At 32.8% G+C, this 21263-nt stretch overlaps 1 protein-coding gene across 1 annotated transcript; it reads right to left on the bottom strand.

Annotated features, from left to right (window-relative positions):
* LOC149911139 (uncharacterized) lies at positions 1–20410 on the bottom strand. The gene is made up of 4 exons (XM_090103265.1): positions 20132–20410; positions 1613–1786; positions 1139–1434; positions 1–883 (listed from the first exon to the last, which is right to left on the bottom strand). Exons 1-4 carry the CDS (start codon positions 20336–20338, stop codon positions 196–198), a joined length of 1365 nt encoding a protein of 454 aa, XP_089959391.1. The 5' UTR covers positions 20339–20410; the 3' UTR covers positions 1–195.
* Positions 20411–21263: the final 853 nt, after the last annotated feature.

Below are 21263 nucleotides of genomic sequence, written 5' to 3'. Positions count from 1 at the left end.
TTTCTAAATTTTAAACATTTATTTATATTTATCATAAATAAAAACGGCATCATTGAATTAGTACATATTTTATCATTATCACTACGGCAGTATAAAATATAAATTAAATATAAAAGTTAAGATCGCACAAATAATCTACATTCCTAAGTGTATACTTAAAAAATTAAAGGTATAATAACTTTGTACATTTTAAATTTATACCCAAAACACCTTTACGCTTTGCTTGTCTAGTTCAATAGAGTCGTTTTTCCACTTTTCGGTCTCATGGATAATGTCTGGGATATCCTCCATATAGGTCAAATCTTTACAGGGCGACGGTGGAATAATGCTTATGATGGGTATGCCGATTTCTTGAAACGAATTCATAGAGGAAAAGCCGCTTTCATCTTCTATAAAATTAGACACCGGATTGAATTCACTTTTCTTGTACATTGGAAATACTTTTACGTCTGTTGCGTCGAGCCTACTCTGCGAGTCATCATTGTCACACTTTAATTCAATAGAATCGTTTCTCAAGTCGGAATTGAATGATGCTTGGGAAGTGTTAAGAACGTCTAAGAGTGCATCTTTTTCTATTTCTAAAGAATTTGTTACGGCTTTGTACTTTACGTCATTACTCTCAATACGTAGGTTCGTTGGATCAACCGCGCTTTGTTCAACAAAGTTCAAAGAGTCTTGCGTTTCAGTTTTTCCAGATTCTTTAGTTTTATTTTCTTCAAAGTTTTGCAGGGAATTTTCTGTACCGTTGTCTGTAAATGCACATGCAAGGTCAGGTATCTTAGTACTTAGTACAGTGTTGGCAAGAGTGATCAACCGCGTCATCTCCTCACTGAGCTTGGTGGCGGTTTCGTTTTCGGGAACTAAAGATAATTTTGAACGGCTCCTGAAAATTGAATAATTAACAAATTGTAATACCTATAAATAATGTTATAAAAGAAGAAAATACACAATACATATTCTTTAGAATAACTTTCGCATCGGTAATGTAAATATAAGTCAGAGCCATTAAGATATCATATATGTATAAATTATAATTAATGAGCGCTAAATAAAACCATTAACCATATGGTTTTAAAGTAATGATTATATTATTTCACAACTTGTTAATTACCACTTAAGAATAATTATTGTAACTTACCAAACGTTGTTGCAATCTTTATATCCGTTAACATTACTAATCGATTTGCTGATTTTTCTTGTACTAATTTTCTTGGTGGGACTAATGGAGTATTCGATATTCTTATTCACGTGTACAACGGAACGTGAACGTGGCAAGTCAGTCATGTTGAGAGATCTTTGTACAATTCTCGGGGACCCCTTCTCGCTTCGAGGCGACGGCTCACTTTTCTGGCATTCAATATGCTCCTTAACTCTGTTAAGGAAAGTGACTATTTGTTGTAGTAAAGCTATATGCATTTGCCTGTTGGCTTCAGTCTGAAAGTAATGGAGTCACATTTGCAAATATGAAAATTAAGAAAATAATATACAAACCAAGTCACATACAATCAATTCAAAAATTCGCAATATTTCAGCATTCGCAATGCACTTAAAATAAACAGTTATTGGTGCACCAATGATAAATGAAAATTAAATAAGAGATTTAGATTTATACCTGAGCGAGCTGCCACCTCAATGTATCGACTTCCATATTTAAAGCGTTTACTTCAGTGTGTCGGATGTCAGATTTCTTTAAAATCGTTTTGTCTGGAGGTTTCACCACTTCTCCGTTTTGGACTAAATTGCTCGTCGTCGAAAGTTGAGAACACTGCTCAATTCTTTCTGGAACCTGTAACAAGTGAGACTCCATTACACTGCGGAACTGTGCCATTTTACTATCATCGATCATTACACTACAATTGAACTGAGATTCCGAGAAATCATGCACAACCTGACAGTGATTTCACATAAATTACTGCAGTTTTATTTCTATTTTAAATAACTATGGGAACGTCTTTTGAATAGAAAAATGTAATTTCTAAGTGTAATTTATTCAGAAAATGAAAACACCGGTACAGACGTTTAAACGGTAAAATATGGGCCTAAACAAATGTTACGTAATGAGACCAGAGACGCCTCTAGTCGGCGTCAATATTAATCGTGAGATAAAACAGGTGCCTTATATAAGTTTAAATTATATAAAAACAAACAGTGTAGCGGAATTCTTCTTGCGGCTCCTTGTGAACGAGTGGCAAAAAGTATGGATTGTCGATAGTGATTGGCAGTGTCATGGTAATCCCACGCTTTTGCTTCAGTCGGTTGCTTATTGACCTGTATGCGAACAATGCAAAAAACCTGCCGACACCCGTTACATTTATCAGACCGACAGTTACAATGAATAATCAAATAATGAACATCAGTGAAATGACAAGATTTAGGTTAACGTATGAATAATAAGCGCATTACTCGCTGCACGTATTTCTCGTGTGTTAGTACTAAATACTTCGCGGAGAGGTTTCTATTTTTACGCATTACAAATAAGAACGTATAAAAAGTGAAGATATAAATAAATAAACAGATGAGTGAGGGTCTTAAAAGAATTAAAGGTCGTTCCGGTCATGCCTTATATAAATTCGAGCAAGCAACCAATTTCCGCAGATGTGTTGCGTATGGAATATTAGTGCCGAAAGAACCGTATACAATGGTACAAAGACCTCTTCAAATAATTTTATCCATTATAATCTCTGCTATGAATCTAATTTTCACAGTATTTTGTTCATGACCTGACCTGTTTTTGAATAATATTCAGGTACTTGTGTAGAGTCTTATTTTTAATAAGCATCAATGAATTTAGTCTAAGGAGCCATTTTTTGTGTGTAGTTAGTATTATTAAAGTACAAAATTGCTGTGGTGATGATATTAGTACCACAGTTAACAAAGTAGAAACAAAATAATGTATGAGTTTTAAAATGTAACCTAGACCATGCCCGTCAATGAATTTTATAGAAAACTGTAGAAAAGAAACAAAGAAACGACCCGCGAGATGAAATTGAAAACGCATGAAAATGGCATATTTAACTAGTTTCATTCGATATCAGTTACGTGTATCGAGTTGCGATCTCCAGTTTCATCCATCTCACATGTCCGAAGCAGCAGGCTGGAACCACGCACGAAGGCTGGCGCGGTGCCTTGTATTACGCACATTGCCATTAAATCGGTCAATGATAACGAGAAATTGAGTCGTAAGTTCAGACCGAATTATTTTCACTGCTGTTACGCAACTGTGAGTCATTGTTTCCAGCTAGGCGGTGTATTTTGGTGGTCGTTCGGCTCTGGTGTTCGTCAGGTGGGAAATGGTTATACAAAATGGTCGGTTAGTACTGTGAGGCAAACTCGTCATGCGCAAGCGGCGACGCGTGACGGTGGCATCCGGCGCAGACCCTCGGAAGTAATAAGGCCCAACCCTCACGTCCCGTCCCTGGCAAGTGCACTGCTGATTTAATCACATACTATTACCTCAATAGGTTTTAAAGGTTCGATTGGAACATAAACGACTTAATAGCTTCGATTGCATCACGTTATTTATTTATTTATTTTTACACACATTAAATGTTTATGATTTATTTTAAGTTAATATAAATTCTAGTGTTTATTTTAATGTATTTAAAAAATACATTAAATTAACTATTAAGAGGTGAAGTTCTTTTATTAGTGTTTCTCTAGGCGTAAATTTGAAAAGGTGGAGTAGGTACCTATTTTCCGATCGATTATAGAAATCAAACTTGCGACCTTAATGATCATTATACAAAATATTTTCACAAAAGTCGCATCGTGTAATAAGATTGTCTATTAAAAATAAAACAATTTTAATGGCATACCGTTGTACTAATTAGTCATTACCATTAGTGAACTATGGTAACCAAAGGTTAGTGTACTATTTAATCATTATTCCCTAGACTGCGTACGGCGCGTTCCACTCGGCTGCACTACATAAATGTTTTCTTAAATTGACTACAATTGTATGATATGACTCATTGTTTGCTATACTGGCGAAATTACACAAAAACATACTTTTAGGGTGAATAAATTAAAAACTTCCACCTCAACCTATCTTTACTAGATGTCAAAATGTTAATAATGCTACAAGTGTGGCTACAAGCATTATTAACATTTTGACATATCGGTCAATTAAGGAAAGCTGGCATGTTCACAGTACTCACACTTATGCAATTTCACTTACAGTATGTTCAAAAATAAATGCGACTCTAGTTTCATTTTAGACTTGAATTGTAAAATGGGTGCGTTGTAGATAAATATATGCAAATATAATTACATACTTATGAAAGCTCTCATAATTTACCTGTAAAATTATAATTTAAAAGTAAATCAATTGATGAAGTTAATTATTTATTCTAATAATAATCAATTGGATAAAAGTATTAATAATCATTCAATTATCAAATAATAATTAAATTTCAGGTCATAAAAACAATACAAATAACACGTGCGCTTACTCCCAACACACGGATGGTTGTTTTGATAATGATTTAAATAACGGGCGTTTTTTTAATAATGTGATAACTCTGATTATTAATTAGTAATTTGATTTTTGAAAAAAAAAATGCCGATTTTAGTCAAAATTTATATTTTTCTAACAAGATCCCTATCATCCAAATTTCTACCTTAGTGAGAAAAATTGACATTTCTAATGAAAATGAACAAAAAATTAAATGATTTTATTAAATACTGTAAAATAGTCTATAATTCTTCCGTTTACTGTATCACAAAATTCTTCATAGATTTTTAGATATTCGTACTACACCAATTACATCACCCTGTATTTATAAACAATTGCAAAATATGACACATACATAGGCCGGGAGATACTGACACAAAATTTCGGGTCATTTGTAACAGAATGGCGGTTCTACAGAGGTCTTATTACGCAATGACTAAAAGAAAAATGATGGTCAGAACTCAGAACGCTGGTACCGGTGGACTAGTCGCGTGGGCGTTAGTCGAACTCGTCGGATAAATAGCGCAAGTCAAACGATTTGTAACACAAAAATTTTAGAATTCACCGATAGCCCATAAAAAAGATGTAGGCGTCATGCCATACTTTTCCGGTGTAACTTACAGCCCCCCATACCGACGCGATGCGTTGATTAAAAAAAAAAACAATTCAAACATTTGTACCAGGCTAACTTTTGCACAGGTAATCATCATCGTGCAGACATTTACGAAAATCGCCATGCCATACTTTTCGGACGATTCCAAATGGCCACCATACCGCCGAAAATCTGCAAAAAAAAAATTTTTTTCGCCAAACAATTTGTACCAGTATTGCATTTGGATTTTTGGAGAGTATTTGATAAAATGTGACCATTATTATATTTGCCATACTTCTAGTAGGGGGAAAAAGTGCTGCCATACTTGGAAATTAATTTATTCGTCACGTTTCAAAAATACGACTGTACAATACGTAAAATAATTTTTTTACAGTATGGGATCATTATATTCTGTTTGTTTGTATACAATTCTACTTAGAAAAAAATATCGCAGATTGCAAACATGGGGCGGATGATTGTAAGACTTAAGCCAAAACGTAAAAAAAAAAATGAAAAGAATTGGCGATTTGTACCAGTACGGCATTTTTGGAAAGTATATGATGAAACTTGACCATTATTATATTTGCCATACTTTTAATAGAGGGAAAAATGAGTGCCATACTGCTACAAATCGTTCAAACTACGAATAAAATCTTACAATAAGAAAAAAATCTTATACACATTCGCCACCTCCCACAGGTATGGCATTATCACACTTCTATTTATAATCATTCAGGAGTTGTAGAAAAAAAAATATAGGGTGGTACAAATCGTTTGGCGAGAAAAAAAATTCAAAAATTTGCAGATTTTCCGCGGTATGGCGACCATTTGGAATCGTCCGAAAAGTATGGCATGGCGATTTTAGTAAATGGCTGCACGACGATGGTTACCTGTGCAAAAGTGAGCCCGGTACAAATGGTTGAATTGTTTTTTTTAAATCAACGCATTCACGTCGGTATGGCGGACTGTAAGTCACATCGTAAAAGTATGGCATGACACTACCGCCTACATCTTTTTTAAGGGCTATCGGTAAATTCTAAAATTTTTGTGTTACAATTCGTTGGACTTTCGCTATTTATCCGACGAGTGTGACTAACGCCCACGCGACTAGTCCGCCGGTACCAGCGTTCTGACCATCATTTTTCTTTTTGTCATTGCGTACTAAGACCCCTCTAGACCGCCATCCTGTTACAAATGACCCGAAATTTTGTGTCAGTATCTCCCGGCCTAACATGTGCAATGTGTAAATGTGTTGACGTTCCAGCTCTTCTTAATATACCTATACACGCATTATTGACATGGTGTATGAACTCCACGAAAAAAGTATCGTAACAATATATTTTAAAAACACCACCCCTTCAATTTTCTACTTCCCATTAATTCATGTATAAGTTCAGAAGTTTTTTTAATAATCAAAATATTACGAACATCGATAAAAAAGAAAAAAAAAAATATTCATTATTATTAGTGGTAAATAGACCTTTACCGGTAAATCCAACCTCCCTAAATAATGTTTTAAGGAGGTAGGAACCAGCCCATTGGTTTACACAACTATGGGGATTATCTCGGCAGACACAGCGTCCCACATCTCGACAACCTCGTGCGCCAGATCCAGAAACCTCTTGTTTTGGAAACGTTGGTCAAAAACAATGTGCAACTATTAAAACAGTTCGATAATTAATTCGTCAGGGCAAAAAATCCGGATCAATAAAAAATACGATATATCAACAATTAATAATATTAACTAACCTTCATCAACTTCATAATATATGATACAGTTTAATAGTAGTAGTTGGTAGTTACCAGCATCTACTACTTGATAGTATTTTTTAAGATTAGGTCACGGTCATCCTTTAAGGGAATAAATAAATCTTCTCTTATATATATATAAAATTTCGTGTCACAATGTTAGTCTGCATACTCCTCCGAAACGGGTGGACCGATTCTCATGAAATTTTCTGTGCATATCGGGTAAGTCTGAGAATCGGCCAACATCTATTTTTCATATGTACCACGGGCGAAGCCGGGGCGGACCGCTAGTAATAAATAAATATTATAGGACATTATTACACAAATCGACCTAGTCCCACAGTAAGCTCAATTAAGGCTTGTGTTGTGGGACGTGGGTACCAGGCGACGATAAATATAATATTTAATAAACACATATATAGATAATAACACCCAGACCCAAGAACAAATAATTGAGTTCATCACACAAATATTTGCCCTGACCGGGGATCGAACCCGGGACCGTCGGCTCAGTAGGCAGTAACTTTACCACTGCGCCAACCGCGTCGTCAAATATTTCCTTCTTTGGTGTGATAAGACCATCTTTCGTACATACTTTTTGTTCATTGGCCATCCATTGTATTTCTATTGTTGCGTTTTTTACATAACTATAAAATATGTATGCATATTATCCGTTTCTACTTATACAAAGGAACCTATCACAGTCATTGATGTAGGTAATAAGTAACTGCGACTATATAATAAGTTATAAATACAAACGCGTTATAAAACCGATACATAAGATATTACCGCTGTTTAATTATATATTAATATAGGAAAAAAAAAACCTTATAAGATTGGTTGTAATGAAAGTGGATAGCTATTGCAGTTCCGTTCAAATGAATGTACTATTCGAAAGTAGTATTTGACGGATGTATCCATTTTTTTTGTGTATTTCTCTTTATATTAGTCGATCTCAATCCTCCATGGTGCTCGTAAAATTTTCGAAAACACAGTCGCAAATTTATGGCAATGTTGCCTTACATAACAACTTAATCCAAGCATAATCAAATGTAACAATATATCACGATTTCACAGTATTTTGCATGTTGTTTGACTTTTATAGATATATGTTAATTTAACAAACAAAATACAACTTTCTCTAACTCAAATTTAGCAGTGGAGCAATTGGTTATAGCGAATATATTATTCCTTGTAAACAAAACGGCTTCGCTATTATTACAACATCCTTGCAAGAAAACAGTTATTTAAAATATTATGATTTTCTTAAATTATAAATCGCAAACAAATTTTACAAATAAGTGGCGTTATAAAACTAACTAATACACCTACATGTATAAATATAATAAGTTGACATCGACACCCGTTGTGTTGTAATTCGATATCAAACGCTCTATTGAACTAACGGCTCTTTTATTTTTATGAATACAGGTTACTTTTATTTTCATTAAAAAGTAACAATAATGAAATTTTTTGCCAAACTTTCCACTTCAGATTTCACTGTCATATTAATATTATATGGACTGCTTATATTACGTAGGTATACATAATAAGCGGATTAGTTAAAAATAAGTTATTTAAATAACACAAATATATATAGAGAATATTCGACAATTTTGATATCTATTTAAAATTAATGTTACTTTTAATATTATGTATATTGAACGAGAAAAGAAAATAAATTATTTATAATATTCATGCATTTCAAATCTATTCATTCGTCATTAATTATCTACTGATTGACTATTCAATAATTATTCTAATACCTATTTATTTATTTATTGACTTTATCGGGTAAAAATATAATTCAATATCTTATTTTAAATTAACCATTATGAAGTATATATATAGTTAAATGTATTTATTCTCGTTAAATCCTATAAGAAAAACCAATTCTAATCAAACAAATGCGTCTCTACGTCAGTTGAGACCTGTTTTGCCATAATTTAGCACCTAGTAAAGCAAGTTTCTGTATCTTCTTCTTCTTCTTCTTCTTATATATAAAAATGAATAGCAAAATGTGTTGGTAAGCGCATAACTCGAGAACGGCTGAACTGATTTCGATAATTCTTTTTTTATTATATTCCTTGATGTACGAGGATGGTTCTTATGTAGAGAAAACGTAAACATGTACCACGGGCGAAGCCGGGGCGGACCGCTAGTTTACTTATAAAAATAAAGTTAACATCTTCCCCGCTTTGATCCTAGGTACATAGATAATATTATTTCATGTAGTTGTAACTACTGGGTTTTTTGCAATACGACCGATACAGGCCTATCTACCAATATAAACAAACCCGAAGCATTGACTGTCACGTAAAAATGAGGGTATTGTTTTAGCCGTGCACCGAAGCGCGGTGGCATAATATCCAATGCTCACGACAGTGCGGCGACGTCGGCGACGCATTTTTAATACGAATGCGTTACCGGATCCAATGTAAATAAAACAACCGACACGAACATCAGACGTGACAAACATACACGAATTTAGGCCCAGTGCCCACAGACTGACAACAGTATCAAATGTTACTTCATTATCGATTGAACCCCGATGCTAATAACGTTGTCATTTATTTTCGTCGCTCATGACGAAATACATAAAATTACTAATAGCTATAGAATTATAGTATCTGTGCTAATAGTTCGAAGATAATATCTACAACTTATGGGGCACCATAAAATTTTCATTATCGTGGTAAAATCTTACCCAATTTACTGGTAGCAGAATCTTTATGCGAATTAAAATAACTGACAAAAATTTCACTCTTCAAAAGTTCACACGACATCCAATCATGTAACACCGGTAACCATGTATGGTTAAAATGTGTTGCTAATTTCTTTCGACAATATTTTGTAGTATCAAAATTATAAAGCCAATTTCGGTGACAACAACCTGACATCGTTTTACAATACCTAATGCGCGTCACACACGGTGAAGATGCTGTAGTATTGCTGTAATATTTTATATTACAGTACCTTAAGGTATCCGGTATCAGCGTTCTGACCATCATTTTTCTTTTTGTCATTGCGTACTAAGACCCTTATTATTAAAATTAATTACATTCTTAACGGTAGACGCCATAAATCTGATAATTAATCAATTTTGTTCGCTATAACCAATGACATTAGAAATTATATTACATTTACGATATTATTATTATAGATATATACATTTACGTAAGATATGATCTTACGTAAATGTATATATCTATATGCTACCTAGAACTTTTAATAATTAATAAAATTAGAGATGGCACTTACCTACAGCTATTTTTTTATAATAGGTATGTGGAAAAGTATAAAAATGTCCTTATACGTTACGTAAATTAGAACACTTTAAATAAAAGTGCGATCAGCATATAAATTGGTTAATAATACGAGATAACATTTTATTATGTATATTTAAATATTTGCAACGTTTAACATATTATTATATATTTAATACAATGGCCAATAAATGTGAAGCGGACAGAAAATTTGCTTAAAATGGGTTTTATTATGTTACACCTGAGCTGAGTTATGATTTTTCGATTGCGAAATATATTTGTTTTACTATCCTCGATTATCTATTAGAAAATTACTACGGTTTTTTTATATATTTCGACATCTTCTAGGAAGTTTCCAAATAACAGATATTTCATACATGTAGGTACCTATCTAAAAACTAACTATCGACCTGCTTAATTCGGGCGGGCGCAATTAGGTTAGTTAGCTTACGAATAAAATTTTAGCGACTTCGTACAGAAATATATTTATTAATTAACTATAAGATATTGTGTAATTTTATGTATATAAATATCTGAAATACTCCTTGTCCAATAATAGCGAGAAACGTTTCAGAAAAGCCAATGTAAAGATGACTCGAAATCGACGAAATCCACTATTTAGGATGATAGATATCCTATTTACCTCATCCTTACACTTTAATTGTTTCAATAATTACGAAATAATCTAAATAATTTACAACGTTGTATTTAATTTTTTTTATGAATAACCTAAAATGTAAACTTAATTGTCCCAATTAATCTGCAATATAGTTACGAAACTGAATTATCTTGAGCGTGTGGTATTTCCTTAGAGTCATGGCAAAGCTCCAAACATTTAAATTTCTAATCTAGATAATCAAGCAAGAATAATTCATAGTGTTACGTGTATGCAAAGATACAAACAAACTCATGAAACTGCTAAATATTTATGTTTTAAGAAGAAAACTAAGTTAATTTTTAGTCTGGGCTACAAATCTATACTAATATCACAGCTAATATTATAAAGCTGAAGAGTTTGTTTGTTTGTTTGAACGCGCTAGTCTCAGGAACTGCTGGTCCGATTTGAAAAATTCTTTCGGTGTTAGATAGCCCATTTATCAACGAAGGCTATAGACTATATGTCATCACGCTAAGACCAACAGAAGTGGAGCAAAGCGAGTGAAACCGCGAAGTACAGCTAGTAATTTATACATAAGGAAATGAACAACAAAACAAGTAATTTTAAAAGGATACCTATAGAGATAAATAATCGTACCTAAAAGCTTATCAGTCTTTACATAATTACAGAAAATTTATTCATATTATGTAAACGTATGAAAATTAGTGTGTATTCTATCCTATCAATATTGGAATATTCTAATTATACTAAGAAATTAACCCCTCTTTATTACCACTATAATAAACAGATTCGATTTCTAAAGTAACATGGATTCTCACTAACTATATGAAGGAATTGAGATAAATGATAATGTATCTTAATCTTGTATTATATTTAAAGGTTTGATATTATTAATAAGTGAAAAAACTGAAATTACTTTTTACATTGCTATGTAAAAAGTAATTTCAGTTTTTTCACTGTAATGTGTTGGCCGTAATACCTAGTTTTAATTTAATAATAAAATTAACTTTCTTAAAAAAGTTTTGTAATAAATACCTACAGAAGCCGTGTGAAATGGAAACTAAGTCGATAACATAATACTTAACACTGTGCAACCACAACTTTGCGGTTTCATGAACTGAGTCAATGCCACGATTCCTTTCCATTGATAACAACTACTGATAATACATTTGAAATAGCCAGGTTGCTTAAATAATCCAAAATTTTATACAATTGTTACGAAGACACTACCTAGTTTTACTTTTTTAATTCTTAATTTTTTCTCATAATTACAAGACAATAAAAACATAATAAACACAGCACAATGCACAGATACAATTTCACATAAAAAAAAGAAAAAATTAACACCGTTCAAATTGGCGGCCTTATCGCTTTGAAGCGTTTTCTTCCAAGCAACCTTGATTATGTAACTTATCTCAAAAAATCGACGTTATATTTTCAGTTGCTTTGAATTTACAGCTACCCCAATGTATACAAATACATTGGGGTAGCTGTAAATTCTTCAAACATTAGCCGAATTTGGTGTTAATAACACGATTACGCCGTAAATTCAACTAACTGACAAATTCATATTACGATCGCATTGATCGCAATAACCAGCCTTGGTTAATTATGGAATTAGGGTGCACTCACACACATCAGTCACCGTCACGGCACGTCACCGGACAGGATTAAAAAAAAATATGTATCAATAGTTCTAGTATGACTCTGTTCCCACACGACAGTCGCCGGCACGAAATCTATCAGTGACGTCACCGGTCAGGCACGTCAAATAATCTTTCCATACATTTATCATACTTTTATCCCCACTCACCCGGTGCCGTCACGTCTCAGTTCAGTCAGCGTCGTGCTACCGTCAATTGCTACATGTTCTCTAGCGTGACACACGTCTAATCACTGACTAACCTGATGTATGTGTTCAATGATTCAGTCAAACCGGCGACGTGACTGACGGACAACATGACGGTGACTGGTGTTTGTGGATACGTACACGAACCGTCACCGATCAGTCATCGGTGACTTGACGGTGACTGATGTGTGTGAGTGCACCCTTATTATATGTCATAATACGGCCCCAGTACAGTTAAGTGATAAGTCCGAGCCAAAAGACTGATATAAAGCAACTATTCAACCGATGCTCACTAGGAGAAATTCCTTTCCGAAGCTCCACATTTAGTAATAAATACCGACAGATTGTCAACCTACTATGGAAACCTTATGGCATTTGAATACTATGCTAAGTGCCATATGCCGCACGATTTAATTCGCATGATATGATGATGTCAATCAGCTAACGACCCAGTGGCGCTGAGGTTAGTGACCCTGATACGCGGAGGGTGTGGGTTTGATCTCGTTTATTTAAATTTTTAGAACTATGTTTGTCAGATTTCTAGATTAAAGCCACTACACAAAAGCAATCTCAATCGGCTTATATGTCCGGGTTTCGTGAGGGGTTCCTACGTGTCCTTCGTCATGTCGTCGTCAAATTATTTCATTAGACCAAATAGACCAAATAGATCTGAAAATAATTTAACGCTTTTAACCTACAGAACCTGAGGACTGAGTCTTCTATATTTCATATCCTTGGTACATACCTCTTACTTACTTTTCTGGTTCAATTGTACTTTGTTACAAGAACGCGTCCACAAATGAACGCGTTTATTCTTAAGAATAACGTTCATTTCTTCTCACAACTCATTTGACCTACTCTCCTATTAATTATAATTATGAGTCTTTATTTCACAAATGTGGGTAAGTGATCATTAAATTGACTGTACGTTTCTTATTGCGCAAACACGCTATTCCTGGCTGAGAGTGTTTTCAAACTCATGCACTAAATAAAATAAACAATTAAACTGGCTAGAATAAAGCTAGAACACGTCATATATACCGTAATACTGGGTTGTTTGTAAAACAGTTTTATACGCCCATCTATCAACGGTAGATACCGCTCACCATTGTGTCTTATTGTTATTTACATACATGTAACAAGCCTTCTATGACCGTGTCACATATTCCTAGTTCTGAACAATCGTTTGTAATTACTGTATTATTGAATAATAGGGTAATAATAAGGTGCGTAATGTTTACTTGAAGCTGTAAGCTTCATGTTATACTTATTTCAACACACAATTTCCCACAGATTATTGAATCGAATTAAATATAGGTACAGGAATGATACGTTACAATAAATTGTGATGTGTGACTCTTTCCTCTCAGTATCACTGCTTTTAAAGTGAGACTAGTTTTGGCTAGTTCATAGCTCAAGTAACTAAGTAAGTAAGTTAAAATATAATTAAATAATAAGTAAATGATAACAGCATAGTACATATATCAACCTCTTATAAAATTCAAAGCAAGAGGAAATATTACGCAATCAGTATTTACGGGAAGTACAGATGCATTACAGGATGCGAGTGAATTGTCAAATTCGTAACATTCGCAAACATTAATTAATTATATATGTATCTCCTTTATATTGAAGAGAAAGTGCAGTGTTGGGTAATATGTGAAATCGTGCGACTTAACCTTTGTGATTTAGAGACTAGTTTAGGGTGCACCGTGCATGTAACGTGATGAAACCTAGCCAATGCAGGTATTGCGATTAATTGCATAGCAACCAGAGCTTTGGATCGTAATAAAACCGATAGTTGAATTGGAAAAGCAATGAATGCGTTACGTGTGTAATGAAGATTACTTAATTCATTTGAATGGTCGATGTGTTATTGTTATGTTGACAACAATGTGTTATGGATAAACTTAAGCGATAAACAGACAAAAAAAATCATAACACTGTAATATACAAGTATATTTTTTTGGCATAAGATAGTTACTTGGACATGTTAAAAATTAATATCTAAGCCAAATTGTAAGGTACAAATAATTCATGTAGATAGTAGATACCAAGTATTATATCTGACATAAGTGCTTGTTTTATTTCAAAAATGCCTTATCCTTATACCATGAGATATTATGCAATGCTATTTGAATTATCTATAGTCAGATATAGTCGATATGTGTATAGTATCATAAGTTACTTATCATTTACTTTGAAATTTATCAGGGATCATCCGTGAGAAGCGAGATAAAGTTTAGAACATGGTTGTTCGATGTACAGCGTTCTTATATATACTTTTAACAATATTGTTAAAAGTATATAAGAAATTATGTATTTTTACTATTGAAGCAATGACTGCAAAAGGATAATTGAACTATTTTTAATTAAAGTATATGTAGTATATAAATTTACCAAAGCTTTCAATGTTTTAAATTTGTGAGCTATAAAAAATTCCCACAAGGCCAACAAATTAATCATAACTACGAAATCAATACAAATACCTACAATTTTATAATTTTTACAAAAACAAGATGTAGCGAATAAAAAATTTGGGATCTAAAGCTCCCAAGGACAACGAGTTCAATAGTTAAGTTCGAACAAGTTCCAAGAAATAAAAGTAGAAATCATTCATCGGAATAACTAGCTTTCTGTCTCAATACCTATTTTATTGGACGCCACAAATAATACAAAACACCATTTTAATCTTCGATCAATCCTAACTGTTGATAGAATCTTTATATGTATTTTGTTTTTAACAAAATAATTCCAAAAACTATTACGAAATACCTCATTACTAAGACCGTTGAATAGATAATTATCTATTTCTTTATAATTTACATATTTTATTTCCTTCTAATGTAAAAATAATAAATGGTTAGTACTTTTTACGGTTTTAATAAATACGAATTTGTACCATCACTACATAGTATAAAACAAAGTCGCTTTTTCTGTCCCTATGTCCCTGTCCCTAAGTATGCTTAAATCTTTAAAACTACGCAACGGATTTTAATGCGGTTTTTTTGTAATAGATAGAGTGATTTAAGAAGAAGGTTTTAGTATATAATTTATTAGACAAAGCGGACGAAGCCGCGGGCGGAGAGCTAGTTAAAAATAAATACATTCCGAAGTTTATATGCACATATTTAAATTCTTAATACTCGTATGTGTTAAAGAAGAGTAAACATTTAACACGCAAAAAATATAAAGCCTTGATAACTGGAACCATTCTCAGGTCATTCCTTTTCATGTATTCAAGTTTTTGTTTTTTGTTCCGTATAGTCTAATTATAGATATACACAAAAAATACTATATTTTCCAGTAGCGTAGGATAAGCATTCATATAACTATTGTGAAGCTATAATTATAGCAATTATAAACAAAAAGTAAACTAATTATTTTTTCCAGTAACGGCCTCATCGATGGCGGCCGATCGCTAAAACAATTTTAGCTCACTCTGTTTTACATTACAATTCGATATGGCTAAACGACTCTTCATAAAAATAAAACATAACTGGTTTTATAAGAAAATTCCTATTAAACCACTTGTTAGCAAAAAATAACTGTCAAGAAACATTTATTTTTAAGCACAAATTGTGAAGATATGGCAAAGAGCAAGTCATCTTTCGTACATGATAATCACGAAGCCTGGTTTAATGTGAACAGTATGTGAATAGTATGTGTGTCATGATCGCCGACATTGTATATATGGAAAAAATGAGATGCTTTAAACTAAATCGTGTGACTGGGTCACTTAGTGAGAAGTTTATAATTATTAGAAATAAATCATATTTTACCCTTGATAGTTAAAAAGAACCATTATATTTGTTAAATAAGCTTTGTTTATCAGTTTCTAATCCTCAGCGCCACTTCGAAATTCAGAGGCTTCATACTTACAGTTTTTTTTTTCATAGACTGCAGGATCGTGTTGACTTCCAATTAATTAAAGCCATTTATGTGTTACTCGTTACACGACTATTACTTCGCAAATGATCCAACATACTTTTATTTAATATGTAAATCAACTATTTACTGCTTACTGATGCATTCAATTCAACTCACGCCATGTATTTTGTTTCCGCAATTTGTCCAATTTATAAATTATAGCAATAAGGCGAATATATTTAACTCACACGTAAATGCGTTAAATCAAGTGCAATTTTAGATTTACTGTGTATTTTTAATCGGCATTCAGGAATGTCCGCTTTGGAATCTGTGATGAAATTCCATTTTATTCTAGTTACAATTTATTGATATGTAGGCCGTGCTGTCCGCTGCTTTTTAGCATTTATCGTATTACCGTTCCGATGGTGACAAGTCTAGTTTAAATTATTATTTGTAGAAGAGCTTTAAAAATGTATAAGTAATAAATTATTCACCTAAGTATGATAAATTTGGATACATATTTGGGCATTCACTATTTCTGGGTAAATACGAAAGCGTTTTTCGATATAAAACTAGTGTGTTATATATCTATCTAATACATGGAGGTTCTTTGTTAAACTGATATTTTGCTCCCGGATGTTAGGCTACGGATGACTGCGTCCAACTAAACGTGGGAGCGATCGACCCCTCTTTCCAACTGTTCACCTGTGTTATAAAAAATAGGTATTGGAGTTCAAGTAACATTCGCTTTGTAAAGAATAGTTCATTCTGCATCTTTAATGGACAGTTTAGATTCTTAAGTAACCTAATAAAATTAATTAACGATTATTGGACCGTGATACCCACATCCTTCCTTTTTGTTTATGGCACAGTCCTACTTTCAACTTTTGATGATTTTTTCAAGTGGACCATAAAAATATATTTAGGATTAATTATCCTTATTTATTATATGCATGTGGTTAAAAATTAAATCGCTTGTATTTACCCGCCTTACGTAGGAACAAGAGTTTATAAAATCTAGATGTCCTTCAAGCTCAGTTCATGCTTAATACTTCACAATAATTTATGCAGAACTTAAATGAGCTTTTAACAGCGATTTTACATACATATTCATCTACTAAGGAAGTTAAATTCCACCCCTGCTTTTATAAGTAATATAACATCATCGGAATATTGCACATTTTTTCAGATTTCATGGCATTTGTTTAAGGTTTTTCCGATTCAAAAACTCTTTTTGAAAAAAAGAAATAGTTTTCTTTCCCAAGCAACTAAATACCGCTGTCATCCACAATCTATAGGAAACTGAAATGAGTTAGTGAAGAATATTTCTATGAGTTCTTTTAATTGATTTTATGATTCCCACATCAAGTTAACAAGGAGATATGAGGCCCAAGAAACAATGCCTGCTCCTTATCTTCCTTTCATATCGCGCGAACGTTTCTTACGAACAATTGTATTGCAGATTACTTATACGCTTCCGCCACAATCAACTCTTGGTTCAATTCACACCCTGTATATCACGGTGAATGAGCACTGATTGCACCCAGGATCTTAGGGTACTTTGCTACATGTAGTAAGCAATTATAGGCCAGTTGAATGCCGGATTTACTATCTCTGTTGGAGGAGCAGCAAGATTTTTCAATAGTGTGTATAGTCTTACATAAATTCCTTTAGATTATACATATAGTATAGACTTACGTATAGTGAGGCAATTTGGTACTTATTTGTGTTATACTTCCCTATCTTCTTTTTTATAGGACCTTATCTGTAGACCATTTGTGCTGTATGTACCCTGTACCTAGTCAGGTATATGCCACTATCATAGGGTACATAAGTAAAGCACACGTATTAATAATTATTACTTCTTCTGTGGCCTCAGTAAGCTTCCTTCCATCAAAGTTAAATATCTTGACGGTAATTTATTTTGTCGTACTCTACCTACTGATGACCAATGGCAATGTGTAAATCCGCTACAAGTATGTCACTCTAATAAGCCTTTGTTACATATTTAATAGAAACCAACAGTGAAGTTATATACTTCCATTTCCTACAATTATTTGATGTAAGACAGTTGATAATAATTTATATATTTTCGGGGAAAAGAGGATTGACAAAAAGTTGATGGAAACATTTTGTTTACTAAAATTATTAATATACAATGTACCTATGACAGGTATGCTTTTGGTATGCTTTTCATTTTAATGCAAATAACATAATCTGTTACTAGAGCTTTTAAGTTTAGCTTTGAGTCAAATAATTCTTTGAAATTTGAATTCATGATTTGAAAGTCTCCAAATTTACATTTATTACGTAGGTTGGTAGGTAATATTCTGTTAGAAGTAGTTAGAAGTAACATTATAATTTTTATTTTTTTAATAATTGCATGGAGTAAAAAAAAACCGGCCAAGTACGAGTCGGACTCGCGCACCGAGGGTTCCGTACAAACCTTGTTTCTTTTGATTGCGTTGACATAGAAGTTTGATTTTGTTACAGCTTAAAGGTATTATAGACTTGAGTATTTGGTATGAATTTCAATTTAATACCTCTACGCGTTTATGAAGAAATGGGTAGTAAGTTTAAAATTATTAAAAAAAATATATTATGTGATGTAACTAAAAATTTATGGTTTTCGTAATTTTTCCTTTATCTATGCTATAAGACGTTGCTTCGTACCAAATTTCAAGATTCTGAGTTCACGGGAAGCACCCTGTAGGTTTTGATTCCCTTGCAAGTGTCGAAAATTTGCGGCATAAACGGCTGTATCTTTTGATTGCGTTGGCTTAGAAGTTTGATTTTTTCACAGCTTCAAGGGACAGTATACCTGAGTAATTGATATAAATTTCAGCTTCATACCTCCACGCGTTCCTGAGAAAAAGGGTCTTGACAGACGGACGGACGGACGGACGGACAGACGGACAACAAAGTGATCCTATAAGGGTTCCGTTTTTTCCTTTTGAGGTACGGAACCCTAAAAATAAATAATACCCATAACTGGGATGACAGTGATACTTTAAAAATCGATATTTTCACAGTAAACAAAAGTTAAAAACCGTTATCTTGAAGCTATAAAGTAGGCTAAGTGATTATTAAGTAATTACTATTAGCGGTTTTGCTTGCTGTTTTGTATAATTTAATACTAAGTTTCGATTAAGTGTATTTCAGTTAAAATGTGTCGTCTCGTAGCTATTTATTAACTATGCATTGTATTATCGTCGCTGCAAGGAGTAATGACCTAGAAATGATAATAATAGTCAGTCTTCAAAATGAGTTTTTTGTGGAAAGCATGTTTTCCATTTTCTCTCATCATATGCTTATTAATTATTACAAGCATGATTAAATACGTTTAAGTAATAACTTATATTATTATATAAATAACATTGTATAATACTGTTGGATTGTGCTAGCATTTTCTTTTTCTTTTTTGTTCAAAATACACAACAAAAAGGCTAGCATACATGTTATGGTTACAAAAAAATAATGAAAAATTAACAATCGTAAATATGATATAACTGATGTACTTTCTTATCAAACTTATTCTTATTGTAATTAACACTTTCATTTCAGCTGTTGTTAAATGTTAATTGGTGAGTTAATAAGTATAGAAAAATTCGTAAACATTAAATCATCGATATATGATTAATAAATTCCTTGGCATCGACAAATTCAATAAACATAATCAACACCGAAAAAAAAACAAATTCGCATCATTTATAAACAATAAAAATTCACTTACAATATTTGGGGTGTCTTGTTTGTCTGTTTGGCATAACTTCAGCGCAGGATCCCGCTTTGGTTTGACAGCAGGTGACCAGGAAATATATCTATTCGATAGTTTCCTCGCAAAATTGCTCTTAAAGTCCTCACAACGCATTATGGATTCCACTGGTTTATTAAATTCATCTTCAAAACTATCGTTTGAAGGATGCGGTTGCGCGAGCATTTTCAAAACCGGCGCTTTAGACCATCCGTTGAAATGAATAACGCTCGCGTCAACACGACCGTTACCTGCCAAGGTTACATTTGAACTGAATTAACCTGGCCAATGTTTGTGTCATATAAACAACATGTTATTTTGAATTTAAAAAATAATGCTTATATACCCTCACTAACATAGAGTAATAATAAATGTTTAATGCACCTTATTTGACCAACTGCGGTTAAATTTCAAAAATAAAATAAAATTCCATTCTTGCTCACACCGCCATCTTGCTGATGAACACGAAACTGACTTGGCATTCCATATTTGAAAAAAGCATAGCATCAGAGAAGTTTACGAAAGTGGTATCTGTGGCGATGCTAAAAGAGATGTAAAGATGTCGCTATGGTGTCGTTTTGAGGAACTTTTAATGCATAAAAAGTAACTGTTATTTTAAATTTTTGGAAGAAAAATAATTTCCGGACGGTCAGTGGTCATATATTTTTAGACTTTAGTAGAACTGAGAATGATCAGACTGTACTGTATAATGGTACTTTATTGAAAGAAAATATTATCTAGATATTACGTACAATTTTAATTTTTATTTAAATAATAAGTAAGTACAACAATCAAGTGAAATACAAAAAATAATATTTTTTGCAACAGATAATAAATCGTTAAATTAGGTAGTATCGAGGTACTTTACCCTTACCTTACCTGGGTATCCCTACCTTCCTGTACCTTAAAGATATTACCCATAACCAAAACAACTAAACGTAATATTTTAAAGCCCAAGTTTATATTTAAAAAAAAAAGTAAAAAGTATAAAAACTGTTTCAATTTTAGTAGAAGCTCTTTGATTTAAAACATACGATCTGACAATGTCACACAAACACCATTTTCATTAAACAGCAAATAGTTCATCATTTTATTTAAGTCTGTGTCTCTA

Source organism: Colias eurytheme, chromosome 1 (assembly GCF_061535395.1).
Source record: "Colias eurytheme isolate Ceu_HAF_F1 chromosome 1, ilColEury1 Martin Lab GWU primary, whole genome shotgun sequence".
Classification (NCBI taxonomy): domain Eukaryota; kingdom Metazoa; phylum Arthropoda; class Insecta; order Lepidoptera; family Pieridae; genus Colias; species Colias eurytheme.
The sequence above is the reverse complement of the archived record's forward strand: the minus strand, read 5'-3'. Positions and strand labels throughout refer to the sequence as shown.